Here is a 24,516-nt window from a genome sequence, read left to right as displayed (position 1 = left end):
TTGAGCCAACCTCTGGGCCTCCCCTCGCTTCTCGTTGGAGGGTGGTAACTATATTTCGCTACAATGGGCTCTTTTTCGTCCGGCCTGGTGAAATCTAGGGCCATCCGCGCTTCTTCCGAGGCTCGGCCAGAGAATGCCAAGGGGGAAAGGCAGGACAAAAGTTGAGGCGAATCCAGAGGCATGCCGGTGGATCTCAAAGTGCGAGCTCTGAAAGTGTCGGGAGGTCTAGGAAAGGAAGAACGTGGCTCCCTAAAAATATTGAAGGCAAAATTAGAACCCAAATAAAGTATTTAATGGGGGGCATGTCATTTTCTTGCATTTTATTTTGCAGGTATCTGATGCGGAGATAATGTCGGAGCTATTGGTAGAGTAGGTATGTGACCTCAGGATTTAATGAGAATTTAATACCAAGATAAGTCGGTTTTTAATTCATCGAGCTCTTTCCTGCAAGATCCTTTGCCGCAATGGGGATTAAGAAGGAGATAAGGTAAGAAGGTTCTGGGGATTTGGGGGGAAGCGCACGGTCTAGTGGGGACTCGTCAATAGAAGTACTAGGAGGGGCAGGAGGGAGGGCAGTGAAATGGTTTTGCTTGGGATGTGCGACATCGTGGATAGTTTTCAGGAATGAGAAGATCTTAGAACGATGTCTTTTTTTAAGCTCTTTATGTTTACGGTATGAGACTTCAGTTTTTACAGAAGAAACAAAATGGAGCCAAGGTGGGGCGTACTTTCTATTTTGTATGTTTGAAGACGTCCTTAGTATATTATGTAGCATCTTTCCTGCTTAACGTTGGAGGCTCATTAAAGAAAACGAATGTTCGTAAACTTTTTTATTTCTGTCTCTAGCTGCAAGAATGAGTCCAGCATCCAAGCAAGGTTGTTCTTTCTCCCTTGTTACTTAATCCAGATTCTGGCTGAAAAGATTCATCTCAAGGTATTGTTCACAGTTGCTTTCCATTATAATATGCTTATGTAGTATTCAGTTCAATCCTTGGAAGGAAAGTTATGACCAACCTAAATAGCATATTAAAAAACAGAGACATTATTTTGCCAACAAAGGTCCGTCTAGTCAAGGCTATGGTTTTTCCAGTGGTCATGTATGGATGTGAGAGTTACACTGTGAAGAAAGCTGAGTGCTGAAGAATTGATGCTTTTGAACTGTGGTGTTGGAGAAGACTCTTGAGAGTCCCTTGGACTGCAAGGAGGTCCAACCAGTCCATTCTAAAGGAGATCAGTCCTGGGTGTTCATTGGAAGGACTGATGCTAAAGCTGAAACTCCAATACTTTGGCCACTTCGTGCGCAGAGTTGACTTGTTGGAAAAGACCCTGATGCTGGGAGGGATTAGGGGCAGGAGGAGAAGACGACGACAGAGGATGAGATGGCTGGATGGCCTCACCGACTCAATGGACATGAGTTTGAGTAGACTCTGAGAGTTGGTTATGGACAGGGAAGCCTGGTGTGCTGCAGACACGACTGACGACTGAACAGAACTGAACTGAAAAAGTGTTGGTTCCAGGGAAGTACGCTTAGGCTCTTTGAACCCATTAAAGGTAACTTTAAATGGAGACTTAAAGTTACCATTATGGAGTATTAAAAGAGCAATGCTTGCGGGTGTTGGACATTTCTGATTGAAGTAGAGCCCTGGGCAAAAGGGCTGCTGTTAAGATGGGTTCAGGGATAATCTAACCTGCTTCGAGCTGGGCACGGAGGTGGGTGCTGCTCCTAAGAGAGTCCAGGTGCAGGCACACATTTTTCATTTTCTTAAGCTAGAGCTGCCAGTTCAGCATCAGAGTACAAAGAAGGGATGTTTTTCTTTCCTGCTGAATTAGTTCATGAGAATGTGGCTCTCAAAGTCTTGACAGTATCCATCTAATTATTTATTACAGATGGGTTTCAGAAAACTGCAGTGCTGGGGAACAATTGACTTCAATGCACACCTGCTCAATGAAAGTAACCAGCTTACTTTACAGCCACAGGGGGTCGGTGCTGTGGGTATTCTTAGTGTGCTTCTGGATAGGGAAGCATGCAATCCTTTATAAATGGCATCATTGATGTTGAGTTGTATTTATGTATTTTTACATTTGCTAATAAGCTTTATATACTTTTTGTTACTATTTTTCATTTTTTTCCTGGTCAAATTGAAGTTCTCAATTTATTTCTCATTTGGTTATATCTTTGCTTCCTTCGATAGCTTCATATCCAATGATTAAACATTTTCACTGCTGTTCACATAATGAACTTATGTGATTACTGAATACATGAATGAGGATATGTAAGCTGTATTAAAGATATTATTTGTAGAAAGCACTGACCAGTGCAAAAAATAATTTGAAATAAAATATCTCTTCTCAGGAATTGTATTCTTGAAGATGTCGGAAAAAGATTCCTGGGTCTTGGAAGAGAATTACTAAAACTGCAGGGGAGGTAGTGTAATATCTTTCTTTTTTTTAGCATATTAAGTATTCCTGGTACAAGAGCAGTGAGTGGAAGGGGAGGATTGTCCAAGTAAAACATATATTTATAAAGGGTTGAATGAAATCTAACTTTCTGTTTTATGTTATAAAATCTCATTAATTGCTTACTTGGGGAAAAATTAGTAACAGCTAATGCTTATTGAGTTGTACTAAATGTTTTGTATGTGCAGGATTTTTTGTTTTTAACACATTTTTCTCAGCTATGAAAGCAAAAATAGAGGCTTTGCCTTCTAGGACTGGTATCTTCCGTATTGACTACCTATCTTTTTGTCAGATTTTTAGCTAGTATTACATTTATTTGTCATCCTGACATCATAAAATGTATTTCTAGTAACTGACATATTCTCACTGAATTTTTCATCCTGTTCTCTGGGGATTTTTGTTCTTCAGAAGGCCTTGGGGTTTTGAAATTATTGGTGACTGAGTATAAAGTCAGTTCTGAATCCAATCCTTGCCCATGAATTTTAGACCTTTTCAGTTAATTCATAAGTTGTACATTTTACTTTTTTGGATATAGATTATGACCTTCTGGGACTTCCCTCGTGGCTTGGTTGGTTAAGAATCCGCCTGCAGTGTGGGAGACCTGGTTCGATTCCTGGGTTGGGAAGATCCCCTGGGGAAGGGAAAGGCTACCCACTCTAGTGTTCTGCCCTAGAGAATCCCATGGACTGTATGTATAGTCCAAGGGGTTGCAAAGAGTCGGACACAGCTGAGCGACCTTCACTTCACTTGACTTCTGACCTTCTGTGTTAGTGTTTATTGCTTTGTAACAGATTGCTCAATATTTGGCGATTTAAAGCAAACACTGATTAAACAGTAAGGAACGGAGGTAGAAGACAGACATCAGCTTCCAAACTGTCTTCAGTTGGCAAGCCTCCATTCCCTGATGGCTGTTGGCTGAAGGCTTCAGTTCTTCTTCACCGTGTGAGCCTCTCCCTGGGCTTCCTGAGTGTTCTTACCACGTGATAGCTGGCTTTACCCAGAGGGACTGGTCTAAGAGAAAGGCCAAGATGGAAGCTTGTCTTTTAATACTTTTTTTTTAATTTGCTTGAAAGTGACAAAACATCGCTTGTGCCCTGTTCTGTTGGCCTTAGTGTGGTGTAGGTGGGCACTATACAAAGGTGTGACTACCAAGAGGGGAGGGGTCATCAGAGACCATCTTGGAGCCTGACTGCTGCTGCTAAGTCACTTCAGTTGTGTCCGACTCTGTGCGACCCCATAGACGGCAGCCCACGTAATTAAGTATTATTGTTGTCGACCCGTTTCCCCTCTCCTAATTCCTCCTAGGTGGAAGTGGTTAGAGAAGCTCAGTAACACTAAACCGTAGATAGAAATTGTGTATCCTTTGCCTTATTATTTTGCTTGGGGTGCAGAATGACTTGAAACAGTTGAAATTTCTATGTAGAGTATTTCAAGGAATGTAGTCTGATTGCTTGTAGGCAATTACACAAATATTTGAGATAGGATGCATTAAAAATACAAATATGCAGCAGCAGAATTAGAGGAGTTTGCCCTTTTCCCCCAAAGGGTGAGTATATGTCCTTTTCTTTCTGCTGCTCGCCGCCGCCCTGGGCTCTGTCCCTCTTAATGAGCAAAACATAGACCTTGTCAAGCAGTAATAATGTTCTGCTGCTGCTGCTAAGTCGCTTCAGTCATGTCCGATTCTGTGCGACCCCATAGACGGCAGCCCCCCAGGCTCCTCTGTCCCTGGGATTCTCCAGGCAAGAACAGTGGAGCGGGTTGCCATTTCCTTCTCCAGTGCATGAAAGTGAAAAGTGAAAGTGAAGTCGCTCAGTCGTGTCTGACCCTCAGCGACCCCATGGACTGCAGCCCACCAGGCTCCTCTGTCCATGGGATTTTCCAGGCAAGAGTACTGGAGTGGGGTGCCTTTGTCTTCTCCGCATAATGTTCTAAATAGGCAGAATTCTAATTAGTTCTGGAGACTTGTAATCTTTTTGAGTCTTTTCGCATCATCACTGCTTGAAAGTTCTTTGTTAGCAGAGACGACTCTCCCACTTTTCCTTTAAAGTTTTAGTGTTTATGATCACTGGAAACGTTGTCTGGTAACAAAGACATTACACACAGAGCGAGGCATAACCAGTTTGGGGATGTGTTAAGGTATGGGTTCAGTTCAGTTCAGTCGCTCAGTCGTGTCTGACTCTTTGTGACCCCATGAATTGCAGCACGCCAGGCCTCCCTGTCCATCACCAACTCCCAGAGTTCACCCAAACCCATGTGAATTGAGTCGGTGATGCCATCCAGCCATCTCATCCTCTGTAGTCCCCTTCTGCCTCCAGTCTTTCCCAGCATCAGACTCTTTTCCAATGAGTCAACCCTTCACATGAGTATTGGAGTTTCAGCCTCAGCATCAGTCCTTCCAATGAACACCCAGGACTGGTCGGTCTCCTTTAGGATGGACTGGTTGGATCTCCTTGCAGATCATCGAAAAAGCAAGAGAGTTCCAGAAAAACATCTATTTCTGCTTTATTGACATGCCAAAGCCTTTGACTGTGTGGATCACAATAAACTGGAAAATTCTGAAAGAGATGGGAATACCAGACCACCTGACCTGCCTCTTGAAAAACCTATATGCAGGTCAGGAAGGTATGGGTACTCTTCTAATATCAGGGTTAATGTTGAGAAGGCACCTCCAAGTTAGCATAAGCTAACCTGTACAAAGAAGTAAGTGACATGCTTGAAATTATCTTTGTTGAGTTTTTTCCAGTCATAGTAAAATTGGAAGTCTTGTCTGTTCTACGTGAGAAAACGGAAAACTATAGAAATGTGCCTTTATGTATTTTTAAAGGGGAGCTAAGCAATAAAAACTTAAAACTAGAGCTTAAGTTGAAAATAAGTACAAATGTCCAATGATTAAACTTTTCCATTGCTGTTCACATCATGATTTGTTGTGATTAATGTATGTGAATGAGGACATAATGAAGAAAAGAAAATCATGATGCATATAGTTAAGATATGGTTTTTGTACATTGACTTGCCTGTAAATGTTTTTCATTTTAGGAATAAAATTGAAGGGTGTTTTTCTTAGAGAACACCATGTGTGAGATTTATCAAGAGTTTGAAGATTTATATAAGGTAAGAAGTTTATAAACTTATTTTTTTTAAGATAGTAATTTTAGAAAAACATTGGATTTTGTATTCATTATGTATTGAGCATAATGTGGATATTTAATTAAAATTTTTCCTCATTCAGCTTTCAAAGATAAAAAATATTATTTCAAAGATAATATAACTTTCATTTAATTCAGGAGAGGCTCTTGGGTGGGTTGGGGGGGGGGTGGCAGGACTTTTAACCTTGATAATCATCTTTAAAAAAAAATAATGATATAATTCTTTCAGGCCCTGAAATTCTTAGAGGTCATATATTCTTCGGTTTAAATTGGTTGAATTATTGGATATTCTGTAAATAATTCTTTGGTATGCTTGTGGATGACCATCCTTTTACTTGAGCTTTGTTCAAGAACAGTAGATAGGCAGGTAGTCAGAGCTGAGAACCTCAAACCTAATACCAGATTGACCTGCTATGAATTAGGCATGGCATCTTGGGGTGTTTCTCAAATTTAACCAAGTTAATTTTCTATTTCTTAAAGTTTGATATAAACTTTATGGCCCTTAGTTATAAGATATATGAAATTAACGCATTCGAAAACAGAATTTAAACATTAATGGGCTGGATGCTACTGTTTTCTAGAAGTAAACATAGTACTGGCTGCTGTTCAATAAATGTTATACACATATGGGCTTGTGATTGTGAAGTTTTACAATCTGGACAACAGTACAGTTATCCAGAACTTTAATCTTTTGCAGTCCTTAAGACTATTGAAATGAGGGGAGGGGCTCTAAATTCTCCATAAATTTAAACACTCTAAAAGGGTGTTTTTGGACTGTCTGCAAATCCTTCTGTGAAGAATTCTATATAACATTATCTCCAAACATTCTTTCAGTGAGTATTTCAGAGTCTTAGAATTAACATTCTTTTCAGAAAAACTTCAGTTTTATTTGATCTAGAACTTGGTTGGCCAGTAGTTAACTAAATTGGGTTAAAAGTTGACTATTTTGTGAATTTCCAACACAAGTTTTTCTGTTTTAGATACGGGTCCTTTGCGCCATTTCAACATGTGAATCTTTTCACACGGTAGTTAAACAGCACCTGACCCACAGCAACACAGCGGAACTTTCAATTGTCACAATATTAACTGTGTATTATTGCATAAACTTGGCTATGGCTCTTTATTCCAGAATCATTATGCAAAGAAAAGGTGTGCATCAAGAATGGTATCAGTTACATCACTTCTTTCAAAGTCTTGGTCATCGAACATCTATTAGTTACACAGATAGCAAAGCATGTAACTGTTGCCTCCTTGTCTCCCAGTGATAAGCCCATGGAACATTTTACAAAAATGGATAATCAGAAGAGGGAATTGGTCAATAAATATGACTGAACTACAAAGAAATGAAAAATGATTAACACTGCAGATAAAATTAGTGTTAGAAGCTTTGAAAATGGCCACTGCAAAGCAAATATAGGATGATACCACGACCAACATGAAGCTACAGTACAAGCCACATTTTTTGAGTCTGATGAATATAAAAGCAAGGTAAAGTTGGTTCAACATCTTTTAGTGTAAAATTTCACCAAGAACAGAAAGCCGCTTATGGTTGAAATGAAGCATTTACTTCTCCTTTGTAGTGTAATCAAGAACAAATACCAATCAGTTTGGCATTGAAATCAGTTGCTACATTGAAGGAAATGGTAATTACAAGGACATCTATTTACTGCCAGTAAAGGCTGGTTTCATCTCAAAGTCAACACAAACTAATGTTAAACTACCTAGTGAAGCTACAAACTCAGATAAGGATGTTACTGTGAAACGTGTGCTCAGATTCCAAGAACTACAGGCAGTCCTTGCAGTAGCGAGAGGCTGTACTGTGGAAAAACTGCAGCATTCAGATGGGATGTAAATGGAGTTAGAAGATAGAGATGACCATTAGAGTGTTGACGCTGCTGCCATTCAAGAAACAGTTCTAGGTATGTAGGAGGCAGAACTCAGTGAAGTTTTATGTAGGAAAGCAGTTGTAAACAATGAATGCATCTCAAAAGAAGTGATGTTGTTGAACAACTTAACATTGAAGGAACTTGCAGAACTATCATGACATTGACTGTTAAAAGATAAAATTTTGGAAGCTGATTCAAACTTGGAAATGAGTATGACAGTTTGCCAAGGCATAGATAAGATGCCTTGGCATCTCACTCCATATTATAAGTTTTATAATGAGAAAGCAAGCACATTTCAAAACTACTTGATACATTTTTTTTTAATAAAGAAATAAAACGTAACTTTCAGTGTCTCCAGTGGTTTGTTTTGAGGTTTTTTTGTTTGGTGGGGGAGATAATTGTTGGGTTTGATTTTTTTTTTTTGGCTGCACCATGTGGCTTGTGGGACCTTAGTTCCCTGATCAGGAGTTGATCTTAACCAGAGCAGTGAAAGCTACAAATCCTAACAACTGGACTGCCAGGGAATTCCCAATGTTTGTAGTGTTACTACAAATATTACTTTAAAACCATAAATTACAAAATTACACAAAAATTTATAAATTACATTTATAACCAACATCAAGAGGTTTTTTAATGTTTTGCCAAGTCACAAAATAATTGTTAAATATTAACAATTACTGTTAATCCCATAGATTAAGACTTTGCACCATTTCAGCTTGTGTAGTCAAAGGCAGAACCACCTGCGTTTAAAACAAGGTGCGGAGTTTTTATATTCAGTCAGATATAAGTGCATCAAGTCTAGAACTGTAAGCTTTATCATAACCAATTATTATTGACACTTTTCACATTGTATGCTACTACATCAAGGCTTTGAAATAAAAATTTATACAAAGTCATTTGGACTTTACAGGCAAAACCCTGTCTAACAGAATGAAAGAGACAGTCACTCACTAGCATCCAACTCTGACTCCACCAGGCTCCTCTGTCTGTGGAATTCTCCAGGCAAGAATACTGGGGTGGGTTCCCATTTCCTTCTCCAGGGGATCTTTCAGACCCAGGGATTGAACCTGGTTCTCCTGCATTGCAGGCAGATGCTTTACCGGTTGAGCTACTAGGGGAGCCCCCAAATATGGTCCGACTTTTAAATCGGATTTTTATTGACACCTTTTTAGGTAAACTAGTCCTTGGAATGGTAAGTGAAAAATAGAAGGCTTTTTAGAACTTGAAATTAACAACTATCCTAAGCCTCTTGAGTAGGTCTACTTCAGCCTTACAGAACTAACTATATTTGCTTTTTAAACTGAACCATAAGTGTACACCACCACTAAATGGTTTACAAGTGATGCCAAAATCTTGTCTCCGATGCTGAACAGAAATAGTATGGAAGAGAAATAGTGGTTTTATTTCTTTGGCAAGCAAAGAGGGAACACAGTAGGCTAGCACCTCAAAACCTGCCTCCTTTAGGGAATAGGGAGAGGCTTTGTATCCCAATGAAGGTCCTGCTTTTTTTTTTTCTTCTGCAAAATTTCAGAACAGCCACAGCTGGCATCGCACAACTCAGTAATCAGGTCATGTCTCCCTGAAGTTAAAACAACCTGTGACCTTTTTTGAAATGCTACAAGAGAATGTAGGGGGAGAAGAGTGCCAGATGCAAAGTATAATTCATACAGAATCAGAGTGATAGTTTTGTTTATCTTTGTGAAGGACAAGTCTAGCAGATAAACAAGATTGCTTAACTCTAGCAGTCCTGTTTGGCTGGTATGTGCCTAAGACCATTCATACATGTATGTTTAGTGAACACAAAAACGTGCCTACTTTCTTAAATACGAGAGTTTGCTATATTTTACTTTACTTCCAGTGAAGGCGTTTAGAAATGCTGTATTGGGAAGAGAACTGCACATGTACAGGCTCTGGCGAAACCAATCAAGTTACAGTGTGACAAATGTTGAAGTGAAGTGAAGTCCCTCAGTCGTATCCGACTCTTTGCGACCCCGTGGACAGTAGCCCACCAGGCTCCTCTGTCCATGGGATTCTCCAGGCAAGAATACTGGAGTGGGTTGCCATTTCCTTCTCCAGGGGATCTTCCCGACCCAGGGATTGAACCCAGGTCTCCCACATTGCAGGCAGACGCTTTAACCTCTGAGCCACCAGAGATGTCAAATAGTATCGCAGGATACTAACTATAGTACCTTATTCACTCCACTGTGCCTCTAGGGGCTTCCCTGGTAACTCAGCTGATAAAAGAATCCGCCTGCGATGTAGGAGACCCCGGTTCCATTCCTGGGTCGGGAAGATCTGGAGAAGAAAATGGCAACCCACTCCAGTATTCTTGCCTGGGAAAGCCCATGGACGGAGAAGCCAGGAGGGCTACAGTGTATGGGGTCGCAAAGAGTCGGCCATGACTGAGCGACTTTCACATTCATGCCTCTTTAGAGTAACAAATCAAGCATGTCCACAGCAGCCTTTGGGTATGATCAGATTGTTTGGTTCTAAAGATACTCTCAATAAGAAATACCGGAGAACCAAGTAAATAAGTGAAATAACCCAGTAACAGCCTTGTAATAAGGCCCTTGCAGCCCGATTTCTCGGTGGCCGGTCGCGTCGGCAGCGTGGAGGGGGCCGCTGACGTCTCCCAGGACCAGCGCTACGTGGCGTTTCTGCTGGCAGGGGCCGGCCTCCCGCCAGACAGCTACGCCCACCAGGACTTCTCATTTTCGCATCATCCTGGCCACCGCACGCCGCCCCTCTGAATTCATAAGTGCAAGAGCGGCGCGGAAGCGAGTCCTCCCGGACTCCCACCCGCTACAGAACCCCGACCCGGGCCCCGGCTCCGGCCCCGGTCCCGGAAGTGCCGTGGCGGGCCGCGTGTCGGGGTGGGCGGGGCGGGGCGTCGCTCCCGGAAGCGTCGGCCAGCCGGCTAGGCGGGGCTGCGGCTGCCACGTTGGAGCGGAACGTGGAGGTGGCCCCGGCCAGGAGGAGGGGCGGCGGCGAATGCTGGGAGAGTCCAACTGGCTCCGCGCTCACGCAGGAACCGGTCGCCGGGGGTCCCCGCCAGGTGCGTCCTCCTGTGCCCTCCTGTCCTCTTTGCGGGTCCTGGGGCCTTCGGGGAGAGTCCAGGCCCACGCCTGTATCCCGGTCTCGGTCTCCGCTGGTCCCCGTCAGCCTGCGGCCCGGTCTCCGGCGGCGGCGCGCCCGGGTCTTCGTTTCGGGCCGGGCGGGACAGCGCCTGGCGTCACGGCTGCTTCGGGGATCGCGCCGGCCCGCATCCGCCGACGTTTCCTCCGCTGAGCAGAAGCGCCCCTGAGGCTTGCGCCAGGGTGTCCAGCCCAGGCGCGTAGCTGGCGTCTGAGATTAGGAGACCTTCGGACCCTGGTGCACAAAGAGGCGCGGTCCCCAAGGGCGAGGGAAGGAAACAGACCTCATCAGCATTACCTTGGTTGACTTTAGTTTGGGGTTTTTTGGTATTATCTGAGCTGTTGCCAGATTTAAAGGTAAATTTATAGGTTTTAACTACGGACTACTGTCACTTAACTGGGATTGTTTTATTTTAAGGGCAGTCGCCGCCGGTCGCAGCCTGTATCTCGAAGGAAGTATCATTCAGTGCTGTATGTTTTTGCTACTGATTTACTATAATAAGAGGTTAAATTAAGGGGGCAGGTGTAAAATAAATCAAAATGTTGCCTGGGCTTGTGGGCATTGTAAACTTTTTCATAACTCGGGGAACTAATTTTACCCAGGTCATTCTGAAGTTTCAGTGATGGTCTGTGACAAATCCTTCCCGCGAAACTGTATTTTCTAACCACAGAAGACTGAAATTGATTGTCTTTGTGGGCAACTGTAACTGTTTAATCAGTAGTTAGAGCTTCGTCCTTGAATCATACTATCTTATGTTTTCTGTACATAACGATTGATTGTTCTAGAGTTGGCTAAAGTTTACTTACCTTTTCTCAGTGGTTCTTTGCTCCTGTTTCCTCATTTCTCCCTAATTACAGCCCTGCGAATGGTTTGTAGACCCTTAACGAACTTTCCCTGGTAGCTTGGAAATGCGGGAGACCTGGGTTCGATCCCTGGGTCGGGAAGATCCCCTGGAGAAGGAAATGGCAACCCACTCCAGTATTCATGCCTGGAAAATCCCATGGACCGAGGAGCCTGGTGGGCTACAGTCCATGGGGTCGCAAAGAGTCGGACACGACTGAGAGACTTCTTTTCTTCTCTACGAACTTTTGGATAAGTTGAAGTGTTTTTGTTGTTGTGAATTTCTGTTACACACATCTGAGGTTATTTAGGTTTAGGAAATGTCAGATTTGAAATGAATTTCCAATTACATAACTTAATTTTATATAAGCAAGTTATTTTCTGAAACCAGTAAGAACAGAAAGAAATTTGTAAACTATAAAGAGCAATGGTTCTTAATCTTTTGGGGTTCCTCTCTCTTTTTTCTAGAAGTATTTGTGATTTTATTTTGTTTTCTGATGTTCTTTTGATATTTATATATTTATTTCTAAATTTTTATTGGAGTATAGTTGCTTTACATTGTGTTAATGTCTGTTACGCAGCAAAGTGAATCAGTTATATGTGTACGTGTATCCCCTCCTTTTTGGATTTCCTTCTCTCTTAGGTCACCACAGAGCTTTGAGTAGAGTCCCCTGTGCTGTACAGTAGGTTCTCCTTTCTCCTTAGTTATCTGTTTTATCCAGAATATCAAGAGTGCATGCATGTCATTCCCAGTGTCCCAATTCATCCCATCCTCCACCCCACCCCCCACTGCCCTTGGTATCTATAAGCTTGGTTTCTAGATCTCTGTCTCTAATTGTGCTTTCAAATAAATTCATTCGTACCATTTTTCTAGATTCCCCATATAAGCGATATTATACAATTGTTTTTCTGACTTAACTTCACTCTGTATGACAGTCTCTAGGTATATCCATGTCTCTGCAAATGGCATTATTTCATTCCTTTTTATGGTTAAGAAGTATTACGTTGTGGGCTTCTGAGGTGGCTCAGTGGTAGAGAATCCGCTTGCCAATGCAGGAGATGCAGGTTTGATCCCTGGGCTGGGAAGATCCCCTGGAGAAGGAAATGGCAACCCACTCCAGAATTCTTGCCTGGGAAATTCCATGGACAGGGGAGCCTGGTGGGCTGCAGTCTGTGGGGTTCCAAAGAGTTGGACACAACTTAATGAGTAGAGAACAGCAATGACATTGTATATATCACTCCACTCTCTTTTAAGGATCTGATGAAACTACTGGATCATCTTCCTAGAAACATGCACATACACACGTATAGGATTTTCTGTATATCGTGAGGTTTATACAATTCTAATTAAAGATTCTTATAAAATGATATTATTAAATTATTACGTTGTTTTTCTAGAAAAGTTGTAATTCTTAAATAGGTTAATTTCAGGGACTTCCTGGTTGTCTAGTGGTTGGGACTCCACACTTCTCCGGTGGGGTAGAGGGAGGGCACGGATGGAATCCCTGATTGGGGAACTGGGGATCCCATATGCCATGTGATGTGGCCCAAAAGAGGGTTAATTTCAGCTCAAAAAGTTTTGTTGTATTAAGACTGCAGATAAGTGTGACACTATTTAGTTCAATGACCAGCGCACAGTTGCATCTTTGATTTGGTTTTGGCTGGGTGAGATGAGCCTAGACCATCAGTAACATTAAATAAATTCTCTGGAACAAATGTGCCCATGCTAATGAGGTATCTTGTCCACACAAGGTGGTTTTTTATTAGCCACAGTGGCAGCCGGGTATTGTGTTTCTGGTTTGGGAGTCAGAGTTTCCAGTTGTGATACCTCTTTGACTTTTTACTTTCTGAGGTTTAGTTCAGTGCTCCATGTATGATAACATTGTGAGGTTGGAGCTGTTTAGAGGTTAGTGCTGTTGGGTTTTAGTGTTGCTTCACAAAATCAGCTTTTAGAAAATGCAGGGGGAATGTTTCATTTCACTGCACACAATTGTTGCGGAGAGAAACTTGGATGAATAAATAAAAGTTGTGGTCTGGATCGTAAATTTTTTTCAGTAGATGTATTCTTTTGAAGATTCACTGGGGTACACATTTTAAATGGTGACTTTTGTATTAGCTGCCGTTTACAAGCATTTATTTACCAAGTGCCAGGCACTGTTCTCTGTGAATTCTCACAGCAGACCTATGGCGTAGATGCTTTTATTATAGTTATTTTACCAAATGGTTAGCCAAGACGGACATAGATAAAATTACATACCAAAAGTCAGCTAGGACACGTGGAACTGGGATTTAAACTGACAGTGTTGGCTCCAGTCTCCATACTTTAACTGCTCTTCTTTTGGTACTGTCTTATACGGGGCATGTGTGAACAAACCGTTGTCCTCACAGTTTTCTTTTCATATTTCACAGTGATTGTGTTCTGTGCAAAATAGTTTCAAATGAAATAAATCTGCGTGGTGTGAATTCTAATCACATACAATATTGAAAAAAATTACATAGAGAATTCCCTGGCAGTCCAGTGGTTGGGAATCTGTGCTTCCCCTGCAGGGTGATGGAAGTTCGATCGATCCCTGATCAATTAACTAAAATTCCACATGCCACGCAGCACAGCCAGATAAATAAATTGGAATAAAAATATGTCATTAAAAACTACAGAAAGTTTTTAAAGCAAGTCTTACTTGGGAAATTGACATGGTTTAATCTAGGAGTTCTTCATATTTTCAAGGAAACTAGTTACAACTAAATGATCAATTGTAAGAGAAGGAGATACACAGGTATCTGATGAAGCTGTATTTTCATAGTATTCTTAATAGTTTTGAGAATGATTGTAGCTTATGATATTTTTGTTTAGTTAGATTCAAACTGCTTAATGTAGTTCAAGGCCATTGTCGTCGTATAGTATTTGATTTTTTTTTTTTAAACAATGGTATTTAAACCTTATGTTCAGTACAGGTTATTAAGTGGAACTGCTTCTGATGGCACATTGAGTACTAAGGCCAAGAAACAGATTTTATAAATGCTTTGAATTCCCTCTTAACTCTTTTATGTTCTTGTAAATTAGTCTCTCTCTTTCAGTAAATGTTACACATTAACTAAGTGCTCCTGAATTCCTGTAGCCCTTGTACCTTTCCTCCTGGAGATACTGTAATTATATTCAATTGGGTTTAAAAAATATATATATATATATGTAGCTATTTTGTTTTCAATATTAGAAATTATTCTAAAGGCATTTTAGGAAAACTTTTTTTTCCCCCAAGCAGTACTTTCCCACTTTTTAAATAAGAAAAGATCCTTTAAACAGTTAAGAATTTAAAAATTAAATATTTTACTTAAAATTGGTCTTTCTAGTGCATCAGTCTTTTTGTATTCCTTTAAATATAGACATTCAGAATCAATCCAGCAATGTATATCTCACTCTGTGCGAAACAGTTTTAGATCCAAAAAGGGTAAAAGTTGTAAGACTTGATTGAAAACAAAACAGTATTTGTCGATTTGGTGAAACAAGATGACCAAACAAGATGAAACAAGTTGATAAAACAGACTGGGAAAATACGTAAGCAATATGTACTAAGAGAATGTTATAAAGTTTTACCGAGATAAATGAGTTGCTTAAAGTGTTCCGGCAGATAGAAAAAGTTTAGATCAGTGTTGATTGATCAGTGGAGCAGATTTCATGAAGGAGATGGGACTTACTAAAGACTATTGACTGAGAGGAGAAAGAAGGCATTTCATGTAAAGAAAATAGGCCTGTTTTTTACCTCTTAGAAAATTGTGAGTTTTTTTTTTTCCTTTTTTCCTTCACAATAATCTTAGTAAACTAGATGTGTGATTTTCTTGATTAATCTCATGATGATAATAATCTTTAAAGTAGTTAGTGTATTAAAATGCTTTTTGACTTATGTGCTAGGCATTGTGTTTGGACCTCTGTAAAATACATTTCTCTCATTTGAACTTCACAACATCCCCTGAGGTAGTCACACTTATCCCCATCTTGCAAGTGTGGGAATTGGGGCTCAGAGAGATCAAATAATGTGTAAAGGTGTCAAAAGTAGCAGGGTCAATGTTCAGGTTGAAGGACCAGAAGGACCAGAAGTCAGTGTTCCGGACCAGAGGTCCTGCCTCTTTGCAGTGTGATTCAGCCTCCTAATGCATCCACTTTGCCTGACCTCGCCCAGTTTCTAAAATTCATTTCTTCTTCCCTTAATTTCATCATGCATTGTAGTTTCTTTGCCATTCAGTATTTCTCCTAAATTTTAATATTTTTTGTATGATTAAAATTGAATACTTGAGCTTCTTGTAGCAAGTAAGAGGCTGGACTCGGGAGCTCACTTCTGAGTTCAGATCTTGGCTCTGCCCCTTGCTGGCATGTTCAAATCATTTCATCTTTCTGTCCCTTCCTTTTATCATCTGTTCTTCAAATGTAAGTAACTTGACCATGTAAGACTCAGGGCGTATTTTTAGTCTAAGGCCCTCTTAAGAAAACTGTTAGAGGATGAACTTCATCCTCCAGAGATGAGTAAGAAAACTGGCAAGAGTGCTGTTGGGAACATTGAGTATATTTAACTGCTATGGACCTGAGGCTGAAACCAAAGTGGGAATAAGGGAGAAAAGATAAAATGTACATGTTACATATCTGATCGTGTAGAAACTGGTCATCAAACTAAAAAATTGAGAGAACTGGGAAGCAGGAAGAAAATTGGAGGTAGAATAAATTTGTGGATTGCCTAATCTGTAATGTCTAGGAGTCAAAGGACATCATTTAAAGCTGACAAATCAGTTAGTAGAAGTATAAGCCTATTTAACAGTACAAAGGGAAACTCTGAGAAAGATGATACTAATGATTATAACTGTGTGCTGCAGGAGAGGCAGTAAGCTATATAAGCTAATTCTGTTAGTGCTCATAGTTAATTAAACTAGGTAAAGAAATAAAGGATTAATGGTATTAAATGGAAATTACTTAAAATTATAGTTACAAAGATAGGACCAGAAACATACAACAAATCAGTGCTCAGAGAAAATTCAAAGCCTAAAGAAATAATAAAAATGGATAAGTGAAGCATTTAACTAAAAAGGTAGAAAAACTTTTTAAGTGAAACTAATAAGTAAAGCCAAAATTTGACTCTTTGTAAATACTCAGTGAAACAGGTTAAGTCACTTAGCTAATTTTTCAAAGGAGGGTAAGACAAAACATGAATATTATAAGGACTAATCACCACACACAGCACAAATTAGAAGAAGCATGAGTCTATGTTTGAGTCTAAACAAATAAATTAGAAGATTGTATAAAAGAGTACAATAAAGGAATATCATGGGAAAACATAATTTACAAAAATGACCTTGGATAAAGAAAATTCAAATAGATCAATATCCATGGAAGAAACAGAGAAAATTACCACTTACCTTCCCTTCAAAATACCAGACCCAGATATCTCATAGGAGAATTCTGGTAAATCCTTAAAGAAATAGTAATTTCAGTGTTGTTATTGAAAGTGTTCCAGAGCATGGGAAAAGAAGAAAACCTCCCACATTTGTTCTGAACAAGTGTAACATTGATACCAAAACCTGACAAAGAATGTACAAAAGAGGAAAACTATCAATTAAATCTCATTTAAGACTCTAGGAACGAAACTCTTTTTAAACAAAATCTAGGAGCTCTGTAGTAGAATCATGGCAAGAGAAGTTGATGCATGGTATGAAAAGATGATTCAGTATTAGGAAATCTGTTAGTGCTTTGTTTTGTTAGTAAACCGAAGGAGAAAAATCATATGGTCATCTCCAATTACCTAATGAAAAAACATTCAACAAAATTCAACACCCAGTCTTTATGAATAGCATTCAGTAAGATAGTAATCAGTGGCTATTTCCACATACATGTTTGTATACATATGTATATTTATTTACTCGTACAGGTGTAAGTGGTGTGTGGACACTCACTCACATCTGTACAAATATATGTGTATATATCTCAAATTCCAAAACCATGCCGAGTGGTGATACAGTAGGCTTTCCCACTGCAGAACAGGACAAGACAAGAAATAGCGCTGTTATCACTGCTGTTGAGTATGATACTGTTAGTCCTGGCCAGCTCACACAAGAGAAAGATACCAGAGGAGCGACAGTGTGAAATGAGGAGACTGGCTCTGTTGGCACATGGTATGAATATATATGTGGAAACCGCAACAGAATCTACTGAAACACTACTCCAAAAAGAAAATTCAGTAAGAAAACAGGATTAAAGATTAATGTAGTGAAATCATTAGCCTTCATTTAACAATGAGATCATAGACATAATAGTGGAAGGAAAAAAAGCCACATTTGCAAACGAACCAAAAGATGAAATACTTAGGAGTAAGCAGACCCAGTATGTCAAAAAAATTTCAAACAATACTGAAAAATAAAAAAGAAGGCTTAACTCTAAAGACATGTTCTTGATTAGGAAGATTCACCATTCTGTCAGTTCTCCATAAATTAATTTATTAATTTGGTACAGGTTCAATAAAAAATATTAACATTCTCTTTTTTCTGGAATTAGACAAAAAATTTTCTGATTGTTTATGTCGTTAAAAAACAAAAAATAGCAAGGAAAATGGGTGGGGATTATTGAAATCATACTCATGTAAAGCCTCAGTATTTAGAAGTGACATGCCTAGCATGTAAATACATGGGCATAAGGAATGGTAATCACAGAATAAATGTACATGAATACTGAAATGTAAACCTTAGCCTATATCCTGATGTGTACAGGAATATAAACCTAAATATTAAATCTAGAAATAAATACAGGAAGTTGGTACATGATAAAGGTGGTATCTAAAGTTAGTAAGAAAAAAATTTCAATAAATGATTTTGAAGTAATAAGAAAAAATACATACTTCGAATATATTCAATACACTGTATATACCAGGATACATTTCAAGTGGCAGTATCCATCAGAATTAAATTTACTTTTATTCTTTAACCCATCAGTTTTACCTCTGGAAAACTAGAGCTTTCCTTGTCCATAAGTGAAGTAACATGTATGTGTGGCCATTTATTTCAGCGTTGTTTGTAAGAATAATAGCTCAGTTGATAAAGAATCTGCCTGCCATGCAGGAGACCCCAGTTCTGTTCCTGGGTCAGGAAGATCCCCTGGAGAAGGGATAGGCTACCCACTCCAGTATTCTTGGGCTTCCCTTGTGGCTCAGCTGGTGAAGAATCTGCCTGCTATGCAGGAGGCCCCGGTTCAATTCCTGGGTAGGGAAGGTCCGCTGGAGAAGGGAAAGGCTACACACTCCAGTATCCTGGTGTGGAGAATTCCATGGACTCTAAAGTCCATGGGGTCACAGAGTCAGATACTCCTGAGCGACTTTCACTTTCAAAAACAATTCAGGTGTTCTCAGTAGGAGACTAAGTAATTAGATTAGGCTACATCTGAGAGTGGAATACTGTGCCATGTGAATGCATTTATGTAAAATAACAAAGTTGTTTTTGTTGGTGGTGTTTTGGCAGAATGTGGGATTTTAGTTCCCTGACTAGGGATTGAACCCACACCCCCTACATTGGAAATGTGGAGTCTTAACCATGGGACCACCCGGGAAAGTCCAACAAAGATATTTTTAATGCTGTAGCACAGTATCTCCTGAGTTTTTCTACAAAAGTAACTTTCACATAGAATATATAAAATAGTAGCATATGGGATTGTAGCTTGGAGTGACCATTTAAAAATTTGTTTCTGCTTTATCTTTAAAATTCTTTGGGTTTGCTATATTCCCCTCTTAGTCTGCTTTATTTAAAATTAGTTTGTCACACTGCTCTTGCTCCTGAGCAGTCCTGCTCCAGGAAGGCGCACCTTGTTCGTTACGTGCCTTCTCTCCCCCTGCTGCACTGCCGCCTGTCTTATCTTGACTGAGAAGCATACTGCATGCAAGACTGATTAACCACATGCTATCCCTGTTTTTGCACGTTTCCTTCCAGACAGATTTTTCAACGGAAGGATGATAATCTATAAACAGAATAGCCCTATACTTGTCTCAAAATAATTTAACAAGTTTCTTTCAAATGGCCCACATTTCCCAACAAATGATACCTAGTCCAATGTGATTTATTGGCATTCCAGCATTACTATTAATGTATTGGTTTGTCCAATATATTTCTATGTTAAAAAATGTTCCATCTTACATGTTTATTATATTTCTCTGTGAAATGTTCGCTTTAGCAGGATGAAGTTAAAGGAAGTAGATCGTACCGCCATGCAGGCATGGAGCCCTGCACAGAATCATCCCATTTACCTAGCTACAGGTAAGTTCAACAGAGAGAAGACCGTATAAGTCACCTAATTTCTTATTTTCCACATCTGACTTATTTATACTTGGCCTTTAAGATTCAGGTCAAGCTTCAGCTCCTCTAGAAAGCCTCTCCTCTCCTGATGAGATACGTGCAACATTCCTTTCAGCTGAGTTCAGTGGCCTTCCTATATGCTTGTACATCATAGTGTTAATCATGGTCTATTACATTTATAGTGTCTTCCTCACTTCAGAACTGTGCTCTATCTTTATTCCTGTGGTATTAAGCACAATAGATAAAATGTAAAAAAGTTAATAAATACCAATTTGAATGAATGAACAACAGTTTTGATGCTCCTTTTTTATATAACTAGAGTTGAAGTTATATCATTTGTGACTATAAGCATGGAACTGTTCTTTCAGAGATTTTATCTATAGACTTAAAAAATTGTCTGTACTACCGACTTTTACAAACATCATCTCTGAGCCTTGCATCAGAATCTTACTGCTGTAGTAATGGAAAGCATCTGCTCAATGGTATACGTTCTGAGAGTTCAGACATTAACGTAGCATTCATGAGTGACATAATTGAAAAACATGCATTTAATGTCTATTTTGTATGGTTTTCTCTGAGTCTTTCTGGTTTTGCATGTGTAGTTACCATGAATATATTTTCTATAGGAACATCTGCTCAACAATTGGATGCAACATTTAGTACCAGCGCTTCTCTTGAGATATTTGAATTAGACCTTTCTGATCCATCCTTGGATATGAAATCTTGTGCTACGTTCTCTTCTTCTCACAGGTATGAGATTCAACCTGAAATTTATGTGATTATTTGATTATATGTTGTAGTTGATGCCTAGTGTGTCTATAAGTGTTCCATTATGAAATTGTAAGGAATACCATTAGTGACATATTTTGTGAAAAAATATCTGAGTTGTTTAGGCAGAAGTTTAAAAAGTGTCTATATATGTTCTGTTGAATTTCCTTTTTTTTATGGTCTGTTGTGTGTAGGAAGGAAAGCCTCTAGTGTCTGGTATTTTTTTCCTCATGATATAGTAGAGTTACTTTCTTTTGCTTTTTTTAATCTTAACCTCTTTACAGAAAAAGGTAGGCATGACTAGAAAAAGTAGTTAGATGAATATTAAAATGTTGATAGTGATTTTCTTTGGATGGAGGTTGCTTTTTTCCCCTATCTACTAATGTATTTCAAATTACATTTCACAGAGAATTTTATTAACATGGTTTCTGATACGATAAGTATTTAGATGGGTAGATTTCCAAGTACTTAAGCTGTATAGGATACTTTAATTTCAGTAGCAAAATGTGCTTTATAGCATAATGCCTTGGCAGGTTTTGGTGAAGAGATTGTACCTTGGTGAACAATACAGTTCAAATCCTGGTGTCTCCCATGGGATGGCTTATAATCATCCAAGCCCTCCCACTGTACTGGGAATCCCAGATGCCTTTCATCTGGCAGTTTTTCGACTCAGTACCATTGTTATATATCTCCATGCCACCTCCATACCAAATTGTAATCTTTTATTCTCCACCAGTGGGTGGAGAATTATGTCATAATAGACATAATTTTGATATCACTTTTTTACTGTCAGAATACATTATTTTTCTTAGAAAATTTCAGATGACTCCCTTAACTGCTTTACTGTTTAACAGATGACATGTTACTGAGTACTTCTGTAGTCAAATAAAGTCAGGGGAAGTGGTTGATGAGCTCTATTTTATAAATGAATCAAAAGCAGCTTAGGGAGATTAAGTAACTGGCTCAGGGTCTCACAGATTCTAAATGGTAAAACCATTCTAAGGCTCTTATCTTCTGACACACAAATCAAGTATACTTTGTTGTATTAGCTGTACAAAAGAGTTTTTGTACCCTTCAAGGTTACAAAATGAAATATGAGTATAAATAAAAACTAAAATGCCATTTCACCAACTTAGGTACAGTTACCAGGAATAGAGGAGAAGCAGTGTTTTTGGTGTATTTATGAAAAGGCTTAAATATATAATTTCCAAATTCTTTTCTAAGTTTATCTGACTTCAAAAAAGAGTATTTTTGCTCATTTTCTTTTAAAGATACCACAAGTTGATTTGGGGACCTCATAAGATGGATTCCAAAGGAAATATCTCTGGAGTCCTGATTGCAGGTGGTGAAAACGGAAATATTATTCTTTATGATCCTTCTAAAATTATCGCTGGGGATAAGGAAGTTGTGATTGCCCAGAATGACAAGCATACTGGCCCAGTGAGAGCATTGGATGTGAACATTTTCCAGGTTAGACTTTTGACGTTTATTCATATTTCTTGAGATGCACACTGCCTATTTGAAGTAAGTATATGAGTCTACTGTGCCTCAGTCTTGGAGAAAGCTAAAACTGTGCCTATGCAGGTTGATGAGTGAGTGTATTTGTATGAAGAATGAAAGGTTCAGAGTTGGCTTCAGTGTCTGATACACTAGCCCCAGGGGAGGAATCAGGGTGATGGGTTTAGTTCTAGAAGTCTGGAGATGTCATGTCATCTTACGGACATTTTTAAAATATTAGGCACCTCAGAGGTTGAAAACCTAGTCTTTTAAAAGTTTGTCTAGGCTACTTCCCTGGTGGTCCAGTGGCTAAGACTCTGCATTCCCTGTGCAGGAGGGCCTAGATTTGATCCCTGGTCAGAGAACTAGATCCTAGAACTAAAGACGCTCCATGCCACAAGTAAGACCTGGTTCCTCCGGTGCTGTTGTATGTGGGTTAATCTGTTGTTTTATTAGTGCTAAATGTATTTATGTCAGAGATTACTACTCTATCAAATAATAAGATGTATACATAAATATAGTATAAATTTAATGGGCAATTAAGAATCTTTGTACTGTTGCCATTGTAAACATTACTGAATGTTAATTGTAGAAATGTTAAATAGCAACCCACTCCAGTGTTCTTGCCTGGAGAATCCCAAGGACAGGAGCCTGGTGGGCTGCCGTCTATGGGGTCGCACAAAGTCGGACACGACTGACGTGACTTAGCAGCAGTAGCATACATTAATAAAGATCTTGAATTAATAGGACATTTGAGTATAATCAGAAAATAAATATTATCTTTAAAAATAAAAAGCTTGATAGTTATTTTTCTTGTATTATAAATAGATATTTTAGATATAGAAATACAGAAACCCAAACTTCTTCGTTTTCTGTGGCTTGTGGTGCCCACTCTTTAGATTAGATAGCTAATTTCCAACAACTGCTGATTTTTGGTTCGTGTCTTATATCATAGGTGGCTACTGCCATGGAATTCCTCTGTTTTCAGAGTTGTATGTCACTTGTTGTAGTAGGTTAATGAGAGTGAACAGTAAAGGATGAAGGTCAGTATATGAATCTCATTGTCTTCCTGGACTTCATATCACAATTTTAGGGTCTTTTTGATCCAAACAGTGCACAACATAGTTTACCTAGAAATACTACCACCTGGCACAAGACGGAGCATACATGAAACAAATACGTGAGGACAGACACGGAAAACAGGTTTATAGTTAGCAAGGGGAAAGGGGATTGGAGAGGGATAAATTAGGAATTGGGGACTAGCAGATATAACTACTATATATAAAACAGATAAACAAGGTCCTGCTGTATAGCACCGGGAACTAGTAATATAGTCAAAATCCTATAATAAAATAAACTATAATGGAAATATAAATATATATATGTAACTGAGTCACTTTACACCAGAAGCTATAGTTTTGTTTATTTATTATTTAATTGGAGGCTAATTACTTTACAGTTTTGTAATGGTTTTTACCATACATTGACATGAATCAGCCATGGAGAAACTATAGTTTTTTAATTGAAATAAGTCAACTAGACTTCAGTTAAAAATTTTTTTTAAATAAATAAATACATGAGGATTTTTACTAGTCTTAATCTTGATCCAGCTCCAGAGGCTGACTTTGAAGTGCCTGGGATAGACACCATTATTTTAGCATTCAGCTATTTGAAGCCAACAGGGTGACCTATTTTTGTCTCCCACAATCAGATTCCCTTCCAGAGATCCAAACCACAGGCAATAATCACCATATAGGAATTTATCCGTTTAATTATTTTTTAGTGTCTTATATTGAAATGTCAGTAGATGTGTTATCTTTTTTAGTTTAATAGAGTTTTACAATATGTTTCTTTAGAAAACTGATTAAATTTCAGATTGTTATATATAGTTTTTAGGGGTTTATGCATTTTGATTTTTTTTAATTAAACAGAAAAATTACATGCCTAAAACTGAAAGATTTTTTAAATTAATTATTTTTAATGGAAGGATAATTGCTTTACAGTATGGCTTACCCATGTCCCCTCCCACTTGAACCATACCTCTCACCTCCCTCCCTATCCCTCCCCTCTAGGTTGTTAACAAGCCCGTTTGAGTTCCCTGAGTCACACAACAAATTCCCATTGGCTATCTATTTTACCTATTTATATTACCTACAGTAATTTAAGCGTTCTTGTTACTCTCTCCATACAGCCCACTCTCCCTCCTCCCCCACCAGCCGTGTCCCTGGCTGTTCTCAGTATCTGAAAATGTACAGATCTTTCCAGCTCCAAATTGGGTTATTCTGAATTCTCTTCATTATTTGTAAGTGCTATTTATTTGTTAATTCTTTCTTATTGCAGACTAATCTGGTGGCCTCTGGTGCTAACGAATCTGAAATCTACATTTGGGATCTAAATAATTTTGCAACTCCAATGACACCAGGAGCCAAAACGCAGGTATTACATTGATTTCAATGTAATCAAAAGAACCA

At 39.0% G+C, this 24,516-nt stretch overlaps 1 protein-coding gene and 1 long non-coding RNA gene across 32 annotated transcripts in view; both read left to right on the top strand.

Annotated features, from left to right (window-relative positions):
- Positions 1-30: 30 nt before the first annotated feature.
- Positions 31-2,426, top strand: LOC100847947 (uncharacterized). The gene is made up of 3 exons (XR_235031.5): positions 31-487; positions 847-934; positions 2,354-2,426. It is a non-coding gene; the product is annotated as an uncharacterized lncRNA (long non-coding RNA).
- Positions 2,427-10,456: 8,030 nt separating this feature from the next.
- The window catches only part of SEC31A (SEC31 homolog A, COPII coat complex component), a 60,054-nt gene continuing 45,994 nt past the window's right edge, over positions 10,457-24,516 (top strand). For 17 of the 31 annotated variants that reach the window (XM_024993271.2, XM_024993267.2, XM_024993266.2 and 14 more), the window contains exons 1-5: positions 10,457-10,544; positions 19,659-19,741; positions 20,407-20,530; positions 21,820-22,018; positions 24,386-24,481. In XM_024993271.2, the coding sequence (XP_024849039.1) occupies positions 19,663-19,741; positions 20,407-20,530; positions 21,820-22,018; positions 24,386-24,481 (498 nt within the window). In that variant the 5' untranslated portion in view covers positions 10,457-10,544; positions 19,659-19,662. 31 annotated transcript variants of the gene reach the window in all.

The sequence above is a fragment of the Bos taurus genome, chromosome 6 (genome assembly GCF_002263795.3).
Source record: "Bos taurus isolate L1 Dominette 01449 registration number 42190680 breed Hereford chromosome 6, ARS-UCD2.0, whole genome shotgun sequence".
NCBI lineage: Eukaryota > Metazoa > Chordata > Mammalia > Artiodactyla > Bovidae > Bos > Bos taurus.
Note: the sequence above shows the minus strand (reverse complement) of the source record. Positions and strands in the feature narration are given on the sequence as shown.